At 40.3% G+C, this 19,003-nt stretch overlaps 2 protein-coding genes and 1 long non-coding RNA gene across 4 annotated transcripts in view; 2 read left to right on the top strand and 1 right to left on the bottom strand.

Moving 5' to 3' along the window:
* trio (trio Rho guanine nucleotide exchange factor) overlaps positions 1–9,687 on the top strand; it is a 70,181-nt gene extending 60,494 nt beyond the window's left edge. The window contains exons 42-48 of the mRNA XM_013306608.1: positions 4,333–4,552; positions 5,913–6,490; positions 6,843–7,032; positions 7,129–7,419; positions 7,543–7,788; positions 7,990–8,181; positions 8,262–9,687. Of these exons, the coding sequence (XP_013162062.1) occupies positions 4,333–4,552; positions 5,913–6,490; positions 6,843–7,032; positions 7,129–7,419; positions 7,543–7,788; positions 7,990–8,181; positions 8,262–8,372 (1,828 nt within the window). The 3' untranslated portion in view covers positions 8,373–9,687. The remainder of the gene's footprint in view (positions 1–4,332; positions 4,553–5,912; positions 6,491–6,842; positions 7,033–7,128; positions 7,420–7,542; positions 7,789–7,989; positions 8,182–8,261) is intronic.
* A 1,007-nt stretch (positions 9,688–10,694) lies between these two features.
* Positions 10,695–17,905, bottom strand: Ldh (lactate dehydrogenase). 2 transcript variants are annotated; one of them, XM_013306651.1, is made up of 7 exons: positions 17,804–17,905; positions 14,740–14,867; positions 12,860–12,977; positions 12,534–12,658; positions 12,023–12,245; positions 11,302–11,543; positions 10,695–11,199 (listed from the first exon to the last, which is right to left on the bottom strand). In XM_013306651.1, exons 2-7 carry the CDS (start codon positions 14,860–14,862, stop codon positions 11,035–11,037), a joined length of 996 nt encoding a protein of 331 aa, XP_013162105.1. In that variant the 5' UTR covers positions 14,863–14,867; positions 17,804–17,905; the 3' UTR covers positions 10,695–11,034. The 2 variants fall into 2 exon arrangements, with proteins under 2 accessions (XP_013162105.1, XP_013162104.1); XM_013306650.1 differs by lacking the exon at positions 17,804–17,905 and adding an exon at positions 16,505–16,724.
* Positions 17,906–18,030: 125 nt separating this feature from the next.
* LOC106113744 (uncharacterized) overlaps positions 18,031–19,003 on the top strand; it is a 2,340-nt gene continuing 1,367 nt past the window's right edge. The window contains exons 1-2 of the long non-coding RNA XR_001227679.1: positions 18,031–18,539; positions 18,908–19,001. This is a non-coding gene — a long non-coding RNA (uncharacterized LOC106113744). The remainder of the gene's footprint in view (positions 18,540–18,907; positions 19,002–19,003) is intronic.

The following is a 19,003-nucleotide window of genomic DNA, read 5'->3' as shown; positions in this document are numbered from 1 at the left end:
TGCATTGTTATTTTGTTCTGATTATAATAATAGTACATATTGTATCGTTACTAAATTAAAAGTGCACAATAATTGTATATGGTTTATACTTTGTTGGCAATTGTCAAACATTAAGCGAGAAGATATGTAGCATTATTTTGTCAATGGAATTGCCGATTACTTGTAATAAGTTATTTTATGGGATAAATAAGTAATTAAATGTAACAATACAATTTAGGCGGCGATGCGTAAGCGATGCGATTTAGTCAGCTCGGAGCCGACAATATTATATGTGTTAGCGACAGTGTTCTTCCTCATAACATATCGAGACAAAGTCATACAATTTGTGCACGCGCACTAAATAACGCGCAGTACTAAATAATGCAGTTATGCATTGTAATTCATTAAAAGGCATTATAATATAAAACACAAGGAATGTTTGTAATGTATGTATGTATATAAACATGAAAGTAATTGTGTTAATGTACACTATATATGTGTCAATGACACTCCGCCGAACGTGTAAGCAGTGTGTATGTGTGCTGTGCTACACACGAACACAAGCTGTCGTAGCGTCCGATAAACGTCTGCTAAACAGACGCTATCTCCGGAACCATATCAAGCATAATCAGTTTGATTGCACGTAAGCAGCGTTTATAAAATTATTATTAATATAAAAATCTAAATAGTAAACGATGTACTGCCAATTGCCTCCAGCAATTTTTGCCTTAATATTATAAATTAGTATTTTAATAATTTTTAGTGAGAGCAAGTCGGAATTGATAGTTTAGGCAACATTTATTAATTATACATATGTTCATGATTCCACCGATACGCAAAGAGGTGGTGGAGTCATACGCGTGTCTGCGGCAATTACAATTATCATGTGCTCTATACAACAATAATAACATTTTCGATGGAGGCGCTGTGGACGACGTATCTCCATCCCTCCATCCATGACATCCTACCTTTGCACGGTAAAAGATTCGAGCAATAATTTACAATAATATAGTTAGTTTAATTTCAATCATAAAAATAGAGTATAGACGTAGAAGTGTGTAAGGCAAAAGGATGGTTGTCCGCCCCGAGCCCCGACACGTGGCACCAGACGGACACCTAGTTTCCGCAATAACTCAACTCACTCTACAAACTTGTGGCATAACATTTACGTTTCTATATTTTGGTGACGTTTTTTCGTTTTTTGTCCGAATTCATTTTTTATTCCATTTCTCAGAGTTACCTGAGGCAAAAGGACGACACGATTTATTTGATGAAATCAGTGAAATCTTGTGTATATATATATCACAGCAGTGGAACTCTGCCGCTACAATGAAACTCACAAGATTTCACTGATTTCATCAAATAAATCGTGTCGTCCTTAGTCGTCACACTTGTGTAAAATCAATAATTACGATAACTCCACTTAAAGTAAACATTAATTTTTATATTCTAATTTACAAAATAAAATTGAACATACTTCTTATCATGAACAACATAACACATTATGGAAAATTAAATTGACAAGACAGAAAAAAATTATATAATTGTCCAAAGTAGTTGAGAGACATTGTAATGTACTTGAATGTCACATTGTTGGTGTTTAGAAATGAGACATAAGCGAGCGAGCGAGAGCGAGGCGGCTGACCTAGGTGCCGGATCTCACGTCGGCTTGCGCACGCACTACCGCACACTGCCACCTCTCAATCTCATATAAAAAGTAGCACGAGTGGGCCGGACAGCCGCCAACTAGTACTCCACTTTAAGAGCAGAGACAAGTTGGCAACGAAATATTATCCAGCTTTCTATAACAGCCGTCTGAATCTATCTATTTAATATGCTTTTTGGCTTTAAGATTACATTTTAAGCTAGTATTTATAATATAATTGTAATTATTATTCACTTATATATCTCAAAATACTCGTAAGATTTACAGCTTTTATTCGGCAGTATTTTAAATATTTACAATATAATAGACGTAGTTATTATATATAATGGAAATAAAGTTGTATGCAGGCATGTTGTCGATAGGACATCGAATTATCTACATAAGTTTAATCCAAGAAGAAAACGAAAAAGACTGGTCAGACAGCGGCGGAAGATGTCGTGACGTTTGTGAGCGAGTCCAGCTCTAAAAATATTGCATGTAGGCTAGTTTTGAATAATTGCAAATATTTAGACATTTACTTGATATTGAATTTAACGCAACGCTAGTATAGTTTGAGCCGATCTCCCCCAGATACAATACTGGATGTGCGCGCGCGCGTGTGTGTGTGTGTACACATCCTACCGGGATCTTAAGCTTTCACACTGATTTCATACGGATTGTATATAGTCGAATGTAAGTTTTTACTATAGAAGCTGTCGATACATATTAAATTAGTTTTACTTGTTTCCATTCATGATATTAAGACCGTACGTACGGTATATACGTAAGGTATGTTATAACCACGCTCTATGAATAGGTCAGAGCGCACCCGCTTCCTAGTTGTAATTTGATAAACAAACTTTGATTTAAGTCAGGATGTAGATAGATCCGCGGGGCCCGACCGCTGCCAGACCACCACTGATCCCCTTTGGCCCCCATCGCCTTCCCTCGCCTTCCCTCGCCTCCCAACCAAACCACATCGGTCGCTGCGGTCGAGCCGCGAAAGATCAGCTTAAGTCGAAGGAATATTTTACACAACTCGAAAAAGCCTCACACAGAGTAGTTGTAATATAGTTTTAAAATTCAGTGTTTGTCTTCATAATACAATAACCGACGTAGTGTTAAGTCCACATTCTTATATAAATATATATGTACTTTGTGCGTGCCTGCCCACTGTAATACATAATGCCGTATAGGAATACGGATTCCAGCTTGCAATTTATTTCATACACTGCCTAACCTTACTTACCCCTTGAGATAATAATAGCGCCAAAGTTATCATCAAACTGTATATTACTAACCTTTTGGTTTGGTTAACTAGACTAAGTACATATATGTGAGTAAATAACAACAAGAGCGAACTTTTTCTCTACGGCAAATGTTGATCTGTTAACTATTTACAATTCCTCAATAAGTACATATATCAAATGTAAGTAACTTTTGTCATAACATAATAATAATAATTTATATATTTAAGCACGCTTCTATGATTACCACTGCCTAAGGAAACAACAAAGAATTGATATAAAGCTGTAACACCTCAAAGTCGCACCGAATACTGTAATATTAAAGGAAATACGATACATCTTATATATCTTGTTTAATTAATACCTGCATTAAATGTTAAACAATTTAGAGTATTGCTCAGCTTTGCTATAATATAGATGTGGAATTCAATTGAAAAGTGCAAAAAATTGTTACAAGGGCGGGCAGCAATTCATCAATTGCGTAAGAATTAATTTCGCTATCCGCCGCTCCGTTAACCGCTAAACTCGAAATATCTAAAGGGTACATCACATTTGTTGATATTATTATATAATATAATATTATTGAGTTTTCAAATTAACATAATGTTTGAAAAGAATCGATTTGTAACAAAAAATTAAATCTCCATACAAAATATTAATTAAAAGTGTATTGAACCGCATTGATGTGTCGTGTCAACTGTAAGCTAATAGTTTATCCCTTTTTGCAAACATTCACTTACCTGCAGAAATATTGTAATGTGGTACAGCAATTTGCTTCACTTCTACGCAATGAATGAACAGCCCAGAATATATACTTTTCAATTGTTGCTTTTCTTGTGACATAGCTTACACGGTACACTTTGTATTCCACTTTTATAATAACATTTACCTCAAATATAATATCGCAATAAGTATGTCATATGTTTACTCAGTTTGTATATAATCAATTTCAAACTTTTGTACATATATATATAATAAGGTACTATGCTATGTAACGCTATGTAACTCTATTTATTATATTTGTTAAATGAGTACTCAATAAATGTGAATCAAAAATGCTTTTGATTGACCGCTTCTCGTCCCGCATGCTTATTATGTTTAATTTTATTTAGTTATTTAATATTTTATTTTGGGGGCCAGCTTCAGCAGCAGTTTAGCGACCCATTCTCAGCAGACCTTCAGGCGAACATCTCCTGACTAAAAAAACGCATTACCGGCCTGTACTGATCATTACAAGCCATGAACAGTTGGACAATAACAATCAAGTCGACTATTGCCTGTAAAGTGTACCATTTACATAATATATTTTAAAGTCGATACTAATTATGAACAGTTTACAAACTCGCACCAGTCTGTGCTGCCCACAGTTGTACCATGTACAGAGCAGAGCTGGCTAACCCGATTAACCCCTTTTATTTTTATTTATTTTTATTTAAATTGGTCCTATTCCCGTCCCGATAGTATGGGTGAGGGTTGGAGCGCGCTTCGCAAGACGGAGAGCGTGCCCCCGTGCGTTGGCGGGCGTATGGCGGCCGAGATGCGCGCGCGCTCGCAGCGCCCCCATGCCAAGGCCAACACCATCAACCTGCCGCCCACGCCCCCCGTGACACCTGCCACACCCGCCACCGCAGACCGTAACAAGCATGCTGTGGCGGTCAGCCCCACTTCGCCGCACGCCAATGTAAGTCACGGTCAGACTCTCTGTCCGCTCCGACATGGGTTACATACTAACTGCAACTATTAGTACTTAGGATTATTAAGAAAAGAGTAATATGAGATGGAAACAAGGTGTTCATAAGGAATCGTCCATTATTCAGATGCGTCTGGAATGGGGGCTAGGGTTTCTGAAAAAATTACAAGGATGGATGAGGCCAATGATGATGTAAATTTAAGGAATAAATTAATAGTATTTTCAAAATTTCAACATTATTTTGTTTTAAATATACAAGTGATTACACTTAGTAGGGGGAGATAAAGTTGCTAAAAATATTTTATCACGTGATCAATGGACAACCGCTAATTGACATTGATGGAATAACAAAATACGTTTTTCGTAAAAGTAAAAAAGAATTCAAAAGATTGTAGAAAGTTTAATTTACATAAAATCACTGTTGTATTGTAGTTGATGTAGGTAAAGCAATATCACTAAATTGAACACGATTTCATTGACATCGTCAAATTATTATATTTCAAGTGGTGGTGGTGCACGCGCACACGGATATATTATAACACTAAATTACTTACATATAAGTTAATAATAGTTATTTGTATGTTGAATGTTTTTGCTTACACAAAGTAGTCTTCAGAAAGGGACTAAAAGGAAATCATGGCTAAAGTCGGCAAGAAGGAAAGATACAAATTAAAATTTTAAACAAACATGTTATGTTAAGTTAAAAAATAACAAAGAATTGTTTTTACATAGAGTACTATATGATATGATAAAGGTACTGGTATTTCACAATGGTAGTAGGAAGGTTAACAGTTGAACAGAGAGTACGTGTACTATCCTCACGATATTGTCTACATTTGTCATAACAAGGAATGTATCTTTATTGTATTCTCTTAGATTTTTGTTTATAAAATAGACGGATGGATATTGATGATGTAAACATAGCGATGTTTCATTTTATGTTTGCTTTTTTATTCCTTCTCTCTTCTCTTCTTCTATAGAAAGTATTAGTTATACATAGTTAATATATTTTTAGCACATAATAGTGTTGCATATTGTTCACATTTCTTTTGCATGTGTATTTATTTTAACGCTTTTCAATATTTTTTGTTGTAGGTATGATATAGAGGGGCATGCATTTCTAACTTAGACTGTGATAGCGGCCAGCTTTCAACTCTCGGCAAGACTCTGAATGTGTTTTGTGATTTGCAATTATCGCCAAAGACGACTTCTTTTTTATTTATTGTAAATAGTTTAGTTATCAAATGGACGCGGAGTTTACGGGGTGGGGCGGGGCGGGGGCGTGCATGCAATGCTTGATGGCAGATTCGCTCGTGCGTTTCCAAAGTTCATCGATGTATGTGGCCCGCAGGGCTTATCGAAGCGAGCCTGGGGACTAAAATTACGTCGAGGCGGCAGCGCTGGCGGGGGGGAACCGAGCGCGGAGGGCGTGGTGACCGAGCTGCGCGCGCCGGAGCTACTCGAGCCCGCGGCGGACGTGACCGCGGCGCCCGGTTCGAGCGCGACCATCGCGTGCCGCGCGAATGCGACGCGCGCCACCGCCGCCTGGCGTAAGACTGCGCCCGAGACACGCGCACTGCGGCACGGCGGCCGCTTCGTGATCTCCTTCGCCGGCGACGGGCTGGCGACGCTGACGATCCACGCGTGCCGCGCCTCGGACGCCGGCGTCTACTGCTGCCTGGTGAGCAACGAGCTGGGCGGCGTGCAGAGCTCGGCGCGGCTGACGGTGGGCGCAGGCGGCGCGCCCGGCGTGCCCGCGGTACGCGCGCATCCCGGCGGCGGGCTTGTCGTGCAATGGGACGAACCGGCGCCCGCGCACCTCGAGTACTGCCGCATGGGCGAGGGCGAGTGGCGGCGCGCCACCGACACGCCTGCTGCTGCCGGTACTCTCGCCCTTGAGGAGTTGCCCGCGGGACAGTACAGCTTCAGGTTTTTTGTTGTTTTATCTTGATTTACCTCTTGTAGGCTACATTCATCATCTCACATATTACATTTATCAACAAATGTATTTATAATTCATCGATCCGTCTATAGATTGCAGCAGTGGGTTTATTAGAAATGTTAAATCTCACAATAAAACTCCTTTATAATTGGAAATGTTCATCTACGCTATAACTTAATATACACAATATCAATAAACGTTAATATGACGTTAGCTTTTTAGCTACATAGATTTTGTTACAGAAATTCTATTATTATTTTACATGAGAGGAAGTATAACAAGTAAAAGAAGTTAAATGTTTGTAAGAAAGCTAACTAAGGGTGTGATGTGGTGTGACAGGCTGGTGAGTGTGCGTGGCGGGGCCGCAGGCGGTGCGTCCGCTGCGGCGACGTGCGGCGGTGGCGGTGCCTGGCAGCGAGAACAGTTCGCTCGCCGCTACGCCATCGAGGAGGAGCTGGGCCGCGGGCGCACAGCGCGAGTGCTCGCCGCACGGGACACCGGCACCGGACACCGCGTCGCACTCAAGCAGGTCACTGCGCCATACGCACACCCATACGCACATCGCGTACGGAACGTTATAATGATATAGTGATGATGATGATGAGAGCGGATAATGCGATCGCAGGTGGTGGGTGGGCGCGGCGCGGACGCGGTGCGCGAGTACCGCATATTGTCGCGCGGCGCGCACGCGGCGGTGGTGCGCGCGCTGGCACTGTTCGCGGAGGTGCCGCGCGCGGGGGCGCATACGCTCGTATTGGAGCTGGTGGGCGGCGGGCCGCTGCTAGACTGGGCAGCCGCCGAGTCCCCCGGTGGCCCTCCGCGCTACACGCAGCGCGCTGTGGCACACCACACGCGCGCCCTGCTCTCCGCTCTCGACTGGCTCCATTGCAACGGAGTCGCGCACCTCGACGTTCGGGTTACTACTTTTGAAATAATTACACACCGTCAGCGCTGGACATTCGATGCCCGCGCTGGTAGGTGGCTTAACGCATGCGTACAGATGCGAGTACTTAAAATGGAGCATGGTGTCGTTCCGCAGCCGGAGAATATCCTGGTGGAGGTTGGGGGCGCGCAGCCGCAGCTCAAGTTGGTAGACCTGGGCTCCGCGGTGGAGACGGGCGGCGGCGGGGGCAGTTCGGACGCGGCGGGTTCAGCGCGTGATGTGCTGCCGCCCGCGCCTGCCCAGCTCGAATTCGCGCCGCCCGAGTGCGTGCTCGGCCGACCTCCCACCGCTGCCTGGGACGCCTGGGCCGCCGGCGTCTTCCTCTACGTATTCCTCACCGGGGTCCGTATCGGTGCACCGACTGTATACGCGCTTATGAAGTTGACTTCTATTAACTCTTACTTAAAAAAAACTCAATCTTCTTTACTGTTTAAAGATAGTATTACTATTAATTATTACTTGTTCACGCTGACATAAAATATTTTTGTATGATAGAATTGTAATATACTTATTAATATCGTTATGAATGAATGACCATTGCAGCTGTCGCCGTTCCTGGACGAGTCTATAGAGGAGACGACGGCGAACATCATCAAGTGCGACTACTGCTTCCCGGCGGAGCACTGGGCCGGCGTGGAGGAGGGGGCACGGACGCTCATCCGCGGCCTTCTGGCACCCGCGCCCGCGCAGCGCACGCGGCCGCGGGTCGCGCTCGATCACCCCTGGCTGCACGAGGTATGCTGCTCCCGCGAACGCTTACATGGCATTACTTAAAATTTATTGTAATAAAATAAAAACGAATGTAAACATTCAAGGCGCCGGCGACGCCGCTCTCCGCGAGTCGGCTGCAGACGTTCCTGGACCGGCGGCGACCGGCGGGGCACGGCAACGCGCTGCACTCGCTGCGCTCCCCGGATGACACGTGACGCCTCGCCCCCGCGCCCGCCCCCGCCTCTGCCTCCACCTCCACCCCCGTCACCGCACCCTCGGCTGCCACCACGCCCACCGCGACTGACCACTGCACACCATTTTCAAGTCTCGATGTGGCCACGGGGTGAAGCGTCGACATGTGTCCGTGAAATTATTCATAATACAGGAAGGCGAATACAACAGATACGTGAGCTGTGGGGGTGAAATTAGATTATAAACAGTTTACACAGAGGCGAGTCACTGCACGGAGAAAATAACGAATACATGCCTTTAAATCGCTCAAATCTTAAGAGCTTCTTTAGTCAAAAACGAAATTTCGGGTCGACCAGGGGAGGGTAGGGCTCGGCGAAGGAAGGAGAAGAGACCGCGCCGGTGTTCGCTTGTCGCAGTGGGACAGTTTGAGGGATCTCCTGTGCGGCAGAGTTCAGAAAAGTGTCTGTGATTTATGCTAATATAATATTTCTTGCTTATTCCTATTTTAATGTATTACTTTAATGATCATTATACTGTATATAATTTTTATATAACACTCTAGTTTTGTAATTGTCTATAGAGGGATGCATTCACGTTTGTACCGCCACCGTCACCGTCACCGTCACCGCCACCGCTACCGCCGCCGACATCTCAACGTGACGTCATCTTGCTAGGATTAAATGCTCTATCCATTGTACTTCTCTGGTCATAATGTGCCAATTGGGACTAAATATGTTAAGCGAAAGATGAAATATTACGAATTTGTCGATGATATAGTGGTCACGCAGTGCACGAGTACATACACTGCACCAAGAATATATAGGTAATGTAGTAACTAGACAAATATAGACAAATATTCTACTCGTGATATATAAAAGATTTATTGTTTTATGAAATTATTCGTAATAAAATAATATTTGCGTGTAGGATATTAGAGCCCTCACCGTGTTAAAATCAAAGAAATTTATCTTACCCCGCGACTAAATATTTTATTTTACTTGTCATCTTCATTTTTTAATTAATTCTCATGTTAAAATAATTTTACATATAAAACACTTTCTTTATCCATCTGTATCAAATGATGACAAAGCACAAATGATTTGTTATAAACGTAGCTATGACAGTGTGTGTAGTTAGTGCACGAGGCGTGACATTGCGTGGCACGCTGCAACACGCTATGGCACGTTGTGGCACGTCGTCTCGTCGTGCTCATTGTGAACAGAACAAGTACTAGATATGTACGTTTGTGTGCTGAGTAGTTCGCTCGCTATTCCAATGTATGTGTTAAGGCAATACTATATTTGTAAACATTGTAATAAAATATTGTAAGCTTTAAAACGACGATCAATATAATAAGATGATTCAGACTTGATTAATGTATTATTGTAGAAGTAAGTTTTGATATGTGTAGTGTTTGTTCATGTAGATATGTGGGCCGCCGCTCCACCGCTACCATCGCTCCACCGCACCATACATTATTATTTCATTTTAAATCATTATTATATTTGTATCCATTTTTTTTTATCGAAATAATGAATTAACGTCGTAATAATGTCGCGGCAAAATATCAAAATGTAATAAGTATGAATATTAAATACAATATAAATATACAATTTTGTGAAATATTCCATTTTTATTTACGTAAGTGAATGAATGACGTCACTTCACACAAAATAACACAAAGGAAAACCAAACTCATTAATAGATTTTATAATTTATTCATATAAATTTATTTTATTATTAAAAATAAACAGTTATATAAAAGAAACAAAACACTGAAATATAAAAAAAATGTAAGAATTAGTTGAAAAAAGAGAAAGCCTTAAAAATTAATATTTATCCAAAATAATTCTAAAGATGAACTAAATCACAAAAAATAACAGAGAAGCATTTTGTGTGCGCCTCAATGTGGCAATAAGATACTACACCTAATACTGATCAAATTAATTTATAAATCTTAATAAATTCCACTCGACCCTAACAAATAAAATAGCGAAATAATATTTATTTTTAAGCCGGCGGCAAACGGGACAAGTTAAATAATTCGATAATTAAAACAGTTCACAATTAAGCAATAGAAATAAAAATATCAATTTCTATGGCGCATATCAGAACAAGCATACATTTTTATAAAGAAAAAGTTAATTTATTTATTTGTTTACATCAGTCTCATATTGCATAAATATTTAGTGAAAATGTTAAAAAAATATCATCACATTGTATTTGCGAGTGTAATTTTAATGTAATTAGATATAATATAAAAAGTTATATGATATGATAACATCGTGCACTTTTACTAAATTATATTATTCATATTTAGCAATCTAATTTCAACATTTTTGTTGAAGCTGGTTTTTTTTTCATTATCTTGAAAGAATTCTAATCTCAAGGAAAATCAAAGTGAACCCGATTGTTCAAATTATATGTTTATCTGTCATTGATTTGACATGTCACTTGAGATGTTATAATACAACTGAATATTTTAACGATCTGAGTTCAGAAATTTCTAATTAACTATAATTCATACTAAATTTTGTACCCATTTAACTTTAAACGGTTACATTAACCTTTGTAAATAGGTCAAGAAAATGATTGATTTACTATAAAATACAAAAATTTCAAAAAGACACATAAAAGAGGCATTCGACGTGAGGCGGCGAGTGGCCGTGCGCTAAGAGTTCTCAGTTAGAAGTGTATGCCGGCCTGCACGCCGTGCATCAGTTTGGCGGAGGCGTGCAGGCGCGCGCGTTCCTCCGCAGTGAGCGGCTGGCGCACCACGTCCGCCACCCCGCCACGACCCAGCACGCACGGCAGCGACAGGAACACCTCCTGTTCCACCTCATGCTGGCCCTGCAAACAAACAAACCCATAATGACTTGTGCGGATGATTAAATCATTTGTGTCTAGGCTTGAGCACGGACCCTCATACACCCGGCATCGCTTCGGACTGACCTTGATGTACGTGGAGACGGGATGCACGCTGTTAGCGTTGGAGAGAACGGCACCGACGAGCTGGGACAGGGAGAGGCCGATGGCCCAAGAGGTGTACCCCTTGAGCTTGATGATCTCGTAGGCGCTTTCGACGACGAGCTGGTGCATGCGCCGCCACTGCTCCGGGTCCTGCTCGCCGCCGATCTGCGGGTTCAGATCGCTCAGCCGCACGCCCGCGATGTTCACTCCGGACCACACCGCAACTGATAACAGACAACATTGCTTTCAACTGACTGACTCAATGTTGCTACTTACATTTCACTAGAACTAAAATACATGTCGCTACTATACTGATGACGTCACGCACTCAATGTATAGGCGACTGCTCTCTTTGTCGCACTGCGGGTGCGCACTGAGGACAACTTCAACATTATTGAAAGATTAAGTTCTTTCGTAAAATGATAATGGAAATTAAATAAATGTTCCCATAACATACTTTGATTCAAAAACAGTGTCATTAACATCAAATGGTGAGCACATCGAGGTTGATCATAAAGAGACGCATCAAACACATTGCTCGCTGCTGGTACAGTGCCAAAAACGAATTGTGGTTTTTCTGATTGAAATTACGATAAAAGATTTTTTTACCAATTAAAATATTTCTAATTTTATACTTAATTTTCTCATAAACGTACCACAGGACATGATAATTAGGGTATTTGTGGTGGAGGTGAGAGCTCACCGCTGCTGTCGCCGTGCTCGCCAATGATGTATCCGTGGCAGGAGGTGGGCGCGATGCCCAGCTTCTCCGAGAGCAGGTATCGGAAGCGCGCCGAGTCAAGATTGGTGCCGGAGCCTAGGACGCGGTGGCGCGGCAGCCCGCTCAGTCGCCACGTCACCCACGTCAGAATGTCCACCGGGTTACTCGCTATTATAAACACCGCCTCGGGGCTGTACTTCACCAGCTACAAATTGGACAAAACTCTCTTCATTGCACGTAATTCTAATATATGTAATATTGGAATTATAAAAAAACAGTCGACCGAAATTTGACTTCATGATATTTCCCGTACATACGCAAATCATAACGGCGCAATACTGGTGGCTGAGAAATTGTTGTATCAGGACAATATTTTAAGTGTAAAATAAGGGAAGGGTGCGAGTAGGGGTGGTAGATATGGTGCAACATGAACCATTGTCGCTGCCTGATCCCCACCCTAACCCCCCGGCAACATTTACAACATGCGACCCACCTGGGGGATGATGATCTTGAGTACGTCGGTGTTACGCTGCACCAGGTCCAGCCGGGACTCGCCCTCGCGCTGACGCACGCCCGCCGTCACCACGCACACCTTTGACCCCGCAGTTATAGAGTAATCTGACAATCATATTCGAGTATATGTAACAAGTGAATAAGAAGAGAATTCTGTGACTAGATCCCCCATAAATGTGTATAGCGAGTACACCGCTATTGGGATCGTCTTATGCGATACACTGCGCTTATCGAATCAGTTTGCGAGTGAATAGTAAAATCGTCTTCTTGTGAACAGAAGGTAATGTGAAGTGAGTGCAGTAGTACCGGTGCTGGCGTTTATCCTGGCGTTCTTCATGAAAGCGCAGCCGTGCTGCAGGTCCAGCATCTCGCCGCGCAGCTTGTCCTCCATCACGTCCACCAGCGCGATGTTGTTGCTCACGCCCTTCAACGTACACGTACAACATGTCAGTCAGTGGTTGTATAGTTTGCACCTGACCACACCCTCCTACAGTCCGCAGATCAACTACAACATTACAAGTGACTGTTTACAACCGATTCTATCAAGCAGTTGATCAAATAAATATATCTAAGTCATTACTCATTTTAAGTATTATATATTAACAAAATTAAAATAAGATTCATATCATAAGTCGATAAGGAGAGCACAAGTCATATTTTTATAAGTAGACAAAAAAGAACATACTGACCAAGGAATGACAATTATGTATACTTTGTAAACAGGGTACGGTACATTGTCTACGACAAACGGTAAACACGCGTAGAAAATCTGTAGCACCTCAACAATGGCTGTTGTATAATAACATATACCTTATACTAAATGTATGATAACATTGTGTGCGAGCGTGAACGAATGTGTTCGTGAGAGATCTCATGCATGTGTCTATGTAAACAGGAAAATTAGTAGGTGGCGAGCGGCGCGCTCGGACTGAATCACTGGTTGACACCAAATGATGATGATGACCTCATGTCGGCATTATACATTATAGATCAAGCAATAATACATTTTTATATCTACTCTATCGCATTGCATTGGTTTGCCCACTGACAATTATAATTCCAATTCCTACTTTTAGCAATCCATTGATCGCATAAAAAAATATATAAAAATCGTACAAAATATGCTCGATCATTCATAATATTGTGTATAATACGGTAATTTTTTCTTAAACAATCTGAATAATTGGAATTTAGTTTACAAAATTTATTGTTTATTGTTATTTTATTTTTTAAGAATTTCTTACTACCATAAGATCTCGCCTAGCCCATCCAGACATCCGAGAAAACAGTACCTAAAAAATAAATGGACCCACGTTCCATTTTGAGAGAAACATTTGCGAACTTTTGGCAGAGATTCAATCAGAATTTTTATAATGGTCAGAGTAATTCGTGTTTTCTTTTTATTCACTCCTCGCCCAATAAATTACCGAGCTCTTTAAATTCTTGGAAGGTGCATTAATTTTGGTAAACGTAATGTTGAGCAATACATTAACCCTGATATAGCCTGCTACAATGTTTGACAAATAATTTCAAAAAGTTTTGATGCGGTATAGGAAAGTGTTGAGGTAAAGTGATGTCATTTAATAAGTAGTTAGGTGAAGTGCGGCCTCACTCGCGCTACGATACCATACGATACGATATCAGAGGACGTTTGCATTAAATATAAGTGTAGGTATCTGTTGCACATTTCTTGTACTAAAAGATTCGCTGCAAACGATGCGCGTAGCGTGGAGCGACACGGACTCCCAGTTGTCACACCGGTGCAAATTTCTTAATGCATAAATATTTTCGTAATGATTTTTTTAACGACCTAATAATTTTGGTGACCTTTCAATTGAATTACAAGAGCTTACTAAAAACATGATGTAAACAAAACACACCTGCAGCACTGTGAGACGGAGACATAGACTCTCTGCCTTGTGAGCCACTCGCTTTATGATACCTCTATATCTATATCCCTTTTATTTATTATTTCGTTACTAAGGAAGGTTACTAGAGGTTGAATTTTTTTGTACTGTTTCATATACCTACTGCTGCAACACTTCAATCAAAAAATGTTGTGTGTTTTTTTTCAAATAGAATAAGACTGATGACTAGATGTGTTTATAAAAATGTTTTTGTCTTGTAAAACCAGGGTAAATGAATTGTATTCAAGATGCAGAGTTGCGCAAATGACAAGGAGTTACCTGTGTCAGCATGGAGAAGACGGCCGCCATGCCGACCTGGCCGGTGCCCACCACCGTCACCTTGTTGCCCGTGTCGTCCGCCTTCGGGTGCATCGGGTGCAGCAGTCGCTCCACAGTCGCCATCTTGCCTGCGCCCGAACAACATACATGATCGATTACATTTCACTTTAATACATTTGAATAAGAATAATTATTGAACGAGTGTTAATCGTTAACCCGACAAAACAACACAATGTTTATGACAAACATTTTCCTTTTATTTTTGTAAAGAACACTTTATTGGCATATTATAAGTAAAAATCGGTTATAAATGTTTTTAATTTTATAAGAGAGTATTTGTACTTTTAGCTAATTATTTTAAAATTAGTGGATTATATTATTATTTACTTAGGAAAACGTGTCGTTTTGATGTTGATGTATCTTTATAAATAAATAAATACATATATTTAAATAAAAAATGAGATCACGCGGAATAGTTGCGAAGTTTGAAACGAACATCTGTGACAGTCGCAAAGCAAATGTTGTTTTATTAATTTTAATAGTACATACTAACATTTACATTTATACATAATATTTTTTATAACAAAAGGCACACGGAATATGTTTTGGTAAACACAGCCTATACTTTTTGGAATTTCATTAAACTATTCAAAATAACTGAAACGGGGCACAATACCGCAAGGGCACTCAATGTCACGGACGACACACACGTCCGTCCTATCATTGCCATGGATTGACCGGGACAACGAAAGACGGCGTTAGTGTTGCGAAATACCATTCAATTTCGCCCCTAATTCATACCACTGTGACAAACCAATATTTTAAATACCTAATCATTCGTAACACGGCTTCAACATATACGGACGAAACTGCCGCTTAAGCCTATTCCCAATTTTTTTATTTTATCACGATGGGTTTATTTTAGTGTATTTTACATAAAAAACAAAAAAGAAAAAACTTGGCTAGATCGCTAGTAAAGCTTTACGCAAATAAACGTTACCAAGCACTTTAATGCTTTTTGCATTTTTTAAAAGATTAAAAAAAATAGTTTACTAAAAAGAGGTTTCAAACATAAAAACTGATCTCCTGTAAAGTCCTATTTTCCCTTTGGGTCTTTTTTCTTCTTTCACTCCGATTTGTCATATCAAAACAAAAGCTGCCACAAGGAGGTGGCGACCACACTTGTGTGATCAGGAATATATCAGCAGGAGCAAATAATTATAGAATAGAAAATAAGAGCACGACATATCGTACGTACCTATAATGTAATTTTAAACTAGTACTAAAACTTAACTTGCTAACACAGCAAGCATATAAATAAGAAAGAAGCAGACAGCTTCCATAGAAATGCACAGACCTACTCGTATATATACATACATACATACATACATACATGGAGAAGTTTTATGATTCCATAAGAGATTATTTTAACAACTACAACCTTTGAAGTGTAATTTTCTTACTTTACAAAATCAGCACGATTTAATTAAAGTGACTATAAATCTTTATGCAATCATAAACGTTATCAAACATTAATTAGTAAGTCGCTTTGGAATTTATAAAATAAAGCTCGGTTAGACAATTAGTTATTCGTACAAACAGGTTAAATATATTAACGATTTAATAAAGAAGATAAATAATAGATATTTAAATAAAATAAAACTTTCACAAATAACAAATCAAATAAATGGAATTTTATTGACTTTACCTTTAACAATATAAGTACTAATTCATAATTTAAAACACGATGCATAGAAGTACTAACCGTTTGTAAACCAATTGTTTTCAGCGTTTTCGGACATCTTCTACGCGGAAAAAAACAGATGTCACTTCGCAGAATTAGGGATGCGTTAAACAATGTAGGTAACGAGTTATTGTAAGCGTATTGTTTGGTTTGGTCAAGGCGTCGCGTCGCCGGAGAGCGGATCGTCGTCGCGTCTTACCGCGTCCGCAAACAAGCACTGAATGAAACTTCCGAACCGGTCCTTGTAAATATATGAGGCGCTAGTTCCGATAGCGAACACCTACTACACTGCTGTCGACAGGGGAATGGAATAACTACATTTCATCTTTCAGGACATGATCATAGCGATCAGTCCAAATTTAGATATGTATTTGTCCTCAATGATATTGTACAAAACGTCGACGGGTACGAGTACGAGCCACCCAAACTCAGCATCTCGTCGTGTCGAGGACTCGTGGCGGAGCTTTGAGCTAGTACGCGTTTTAGAGGACGCTCTAAAGCTCTGGACTGGGATATTTAGGACCTTTATTGCATAGAAGAGCAACACCATATGATTTTTATCGTATTTATTAATCGTTGCTACTTTTTAAAAACAAAATTATGATGATAAAGATAATTTACGATGTTTGGTGAAGAGAATGAGCTTGGCTATGACTTCAGCGACATCGATCGCGGTCCTCTGGCGCCCTCGCTATACGTATAAAGCATTATTAGCTAAATGTACACATTGCATCACCTCCACAATCTCAGAAAATGGATACGGATATTCATCTGTGTAAAATGCAATTTCGTCAAAAATATGAAAGTTTCATAAAGGTTAAAAATGTACGAATAGGGTTAGTTTAGAGGTTGTTGCTACATTTATAAAGAAAATATAAAAAGGTGTGCTAGCAGCGCGCCAAATTGTAATCTGTTATCTCAGCCATCCCCTGTCGGTTATGTTTATATTTTTGTTTCCATGGAAAGCTCGATAAACATTGTTTACTAAGATATGAATCAAGAGAACTTGACTGACAAAATCTCCCTAAAAGCTGAGGCTTCCTGAAGACCCACGAGTCGGATACACATGAATTTACAAATAAGATCATTTTAAAACAATAGTGTATTGGTCATACTTATTTAGGCACTCGAAAGCGTTTTTGCCGCCGCGCGCTCCTTTCTAAACAAACTTATTGAAATAATCACTCATTTGAGCAGATAAAAGTTCCAAAGCTTTGTAACTTAAGCTTTGTAAGTTGACTTTCAATTATTTACTGGAGTTGTTCTGAAGGATGTGTGACGTTGCATGTAATTATTGTGTAGATTTACACAAGTACTTACAGAAGCAGTGAAGCCGTGCCAGCGGTCACGTACAGCGAGCAGAGCAGACGAGGTAGGAGCACACAGCGTGGAGCGGTGTCAGCGTACGGCGCGACGCGGCGAGTGCGATGCCGAAGCCGCCGCCGCCGGCGTGGCCACTCGCACGCTCAAGGTGACCTTCAACTGCCTCACAACTCACAAGCCGTTTTGGAAGCGACGCCATCGCGCATGTACGAATTCAAATATACAATTACTGAAATATACGCCTTAATGTTTTCGAATTAAGATTTATTATTGTACGATAATCGTTCCTATGATAAAGGACTATTTTATTTACATTGCATTGACATTCATTTTGATACTTTGATTTGATAACATGAATGTTTGAAAAGTTCACATTGTATTGGTGTAAAATAGCAAAGAATTATAGGTAATCGACAATCAGAGGGACAAAGTTCCATTTCAAGGTTGTATTTCTAGTATTATTGTTGGTTTCGCGAATTCTTTGCAAATAAAACGCTAGTTACTTGTGGCTGTTGTATAAAACAGTAAAATACACCTTGCAAGATACAAGACGTGGGTAACGCACTTGTGTTATAGTAGTAAAGTAACAAGATGCCGCAGATTACACAAAACAATTTTCAATAGCCTAATGTTGAAGGCTAAGAGCGCAAACGAATTAGAAGGATACAAGATATCGTCGGACATCTGAGCAAAGTGTTGAATACTCACCATATAAAAGTTCGTTCCATCCTAGGTGGGTAAACCACATTAAGTATGTTTTAACGGAGGTAGTTTATAGGTTGTGTACTTAGGTGGGATGTGATCTGTCCCGTGTTACCATTCACAACATCAAACATTTTGATAAGTCGTTTGAGTATGGAGGAGAAGGGTTGTTTTGTTTTAGCTAAAGCTAAAGAGTGACAAGTTGAACGTCGTCCTTTCATGTTTCGTCGGCCACAGCTCAGAGCCGCCCCGGCTATACAAATCATCATGCAATCGAAAAAGTAATGACGCAATACGTAATGTAACAATGAATCGTGTAAATGCTACAAAATCGCAGCGCCTTTTTTTCGCTTCCTGTTTATGTTTACCGCTGTATTAGCCCATTAAAAATGTTTTCAGAGTACAACCCTCAAGGTAATTAGTAAGTTATAAATGATTTTACTACGTTTGCGAAACTGAACACAACGTACTGATTAAAAAATGTGTGACAGATGT

This window comes from Papilio xuthus, unplaced genomic scaffold (assembly GCF_000836235.2).
Source record: "Papilio xuthus unplaced genomic scaffold, Pxut_1.1 DF828177.1, whole genome shotgun sequence".
NCBI lineage: Eukaryota > Metazoa > Arthropoda > Insecta > Lepidoptera > Papilionidae > Papilio > Papilio xuthus.
This window is presented reverse-complemented; position numbering and strand designations above follow the sequence as displayed.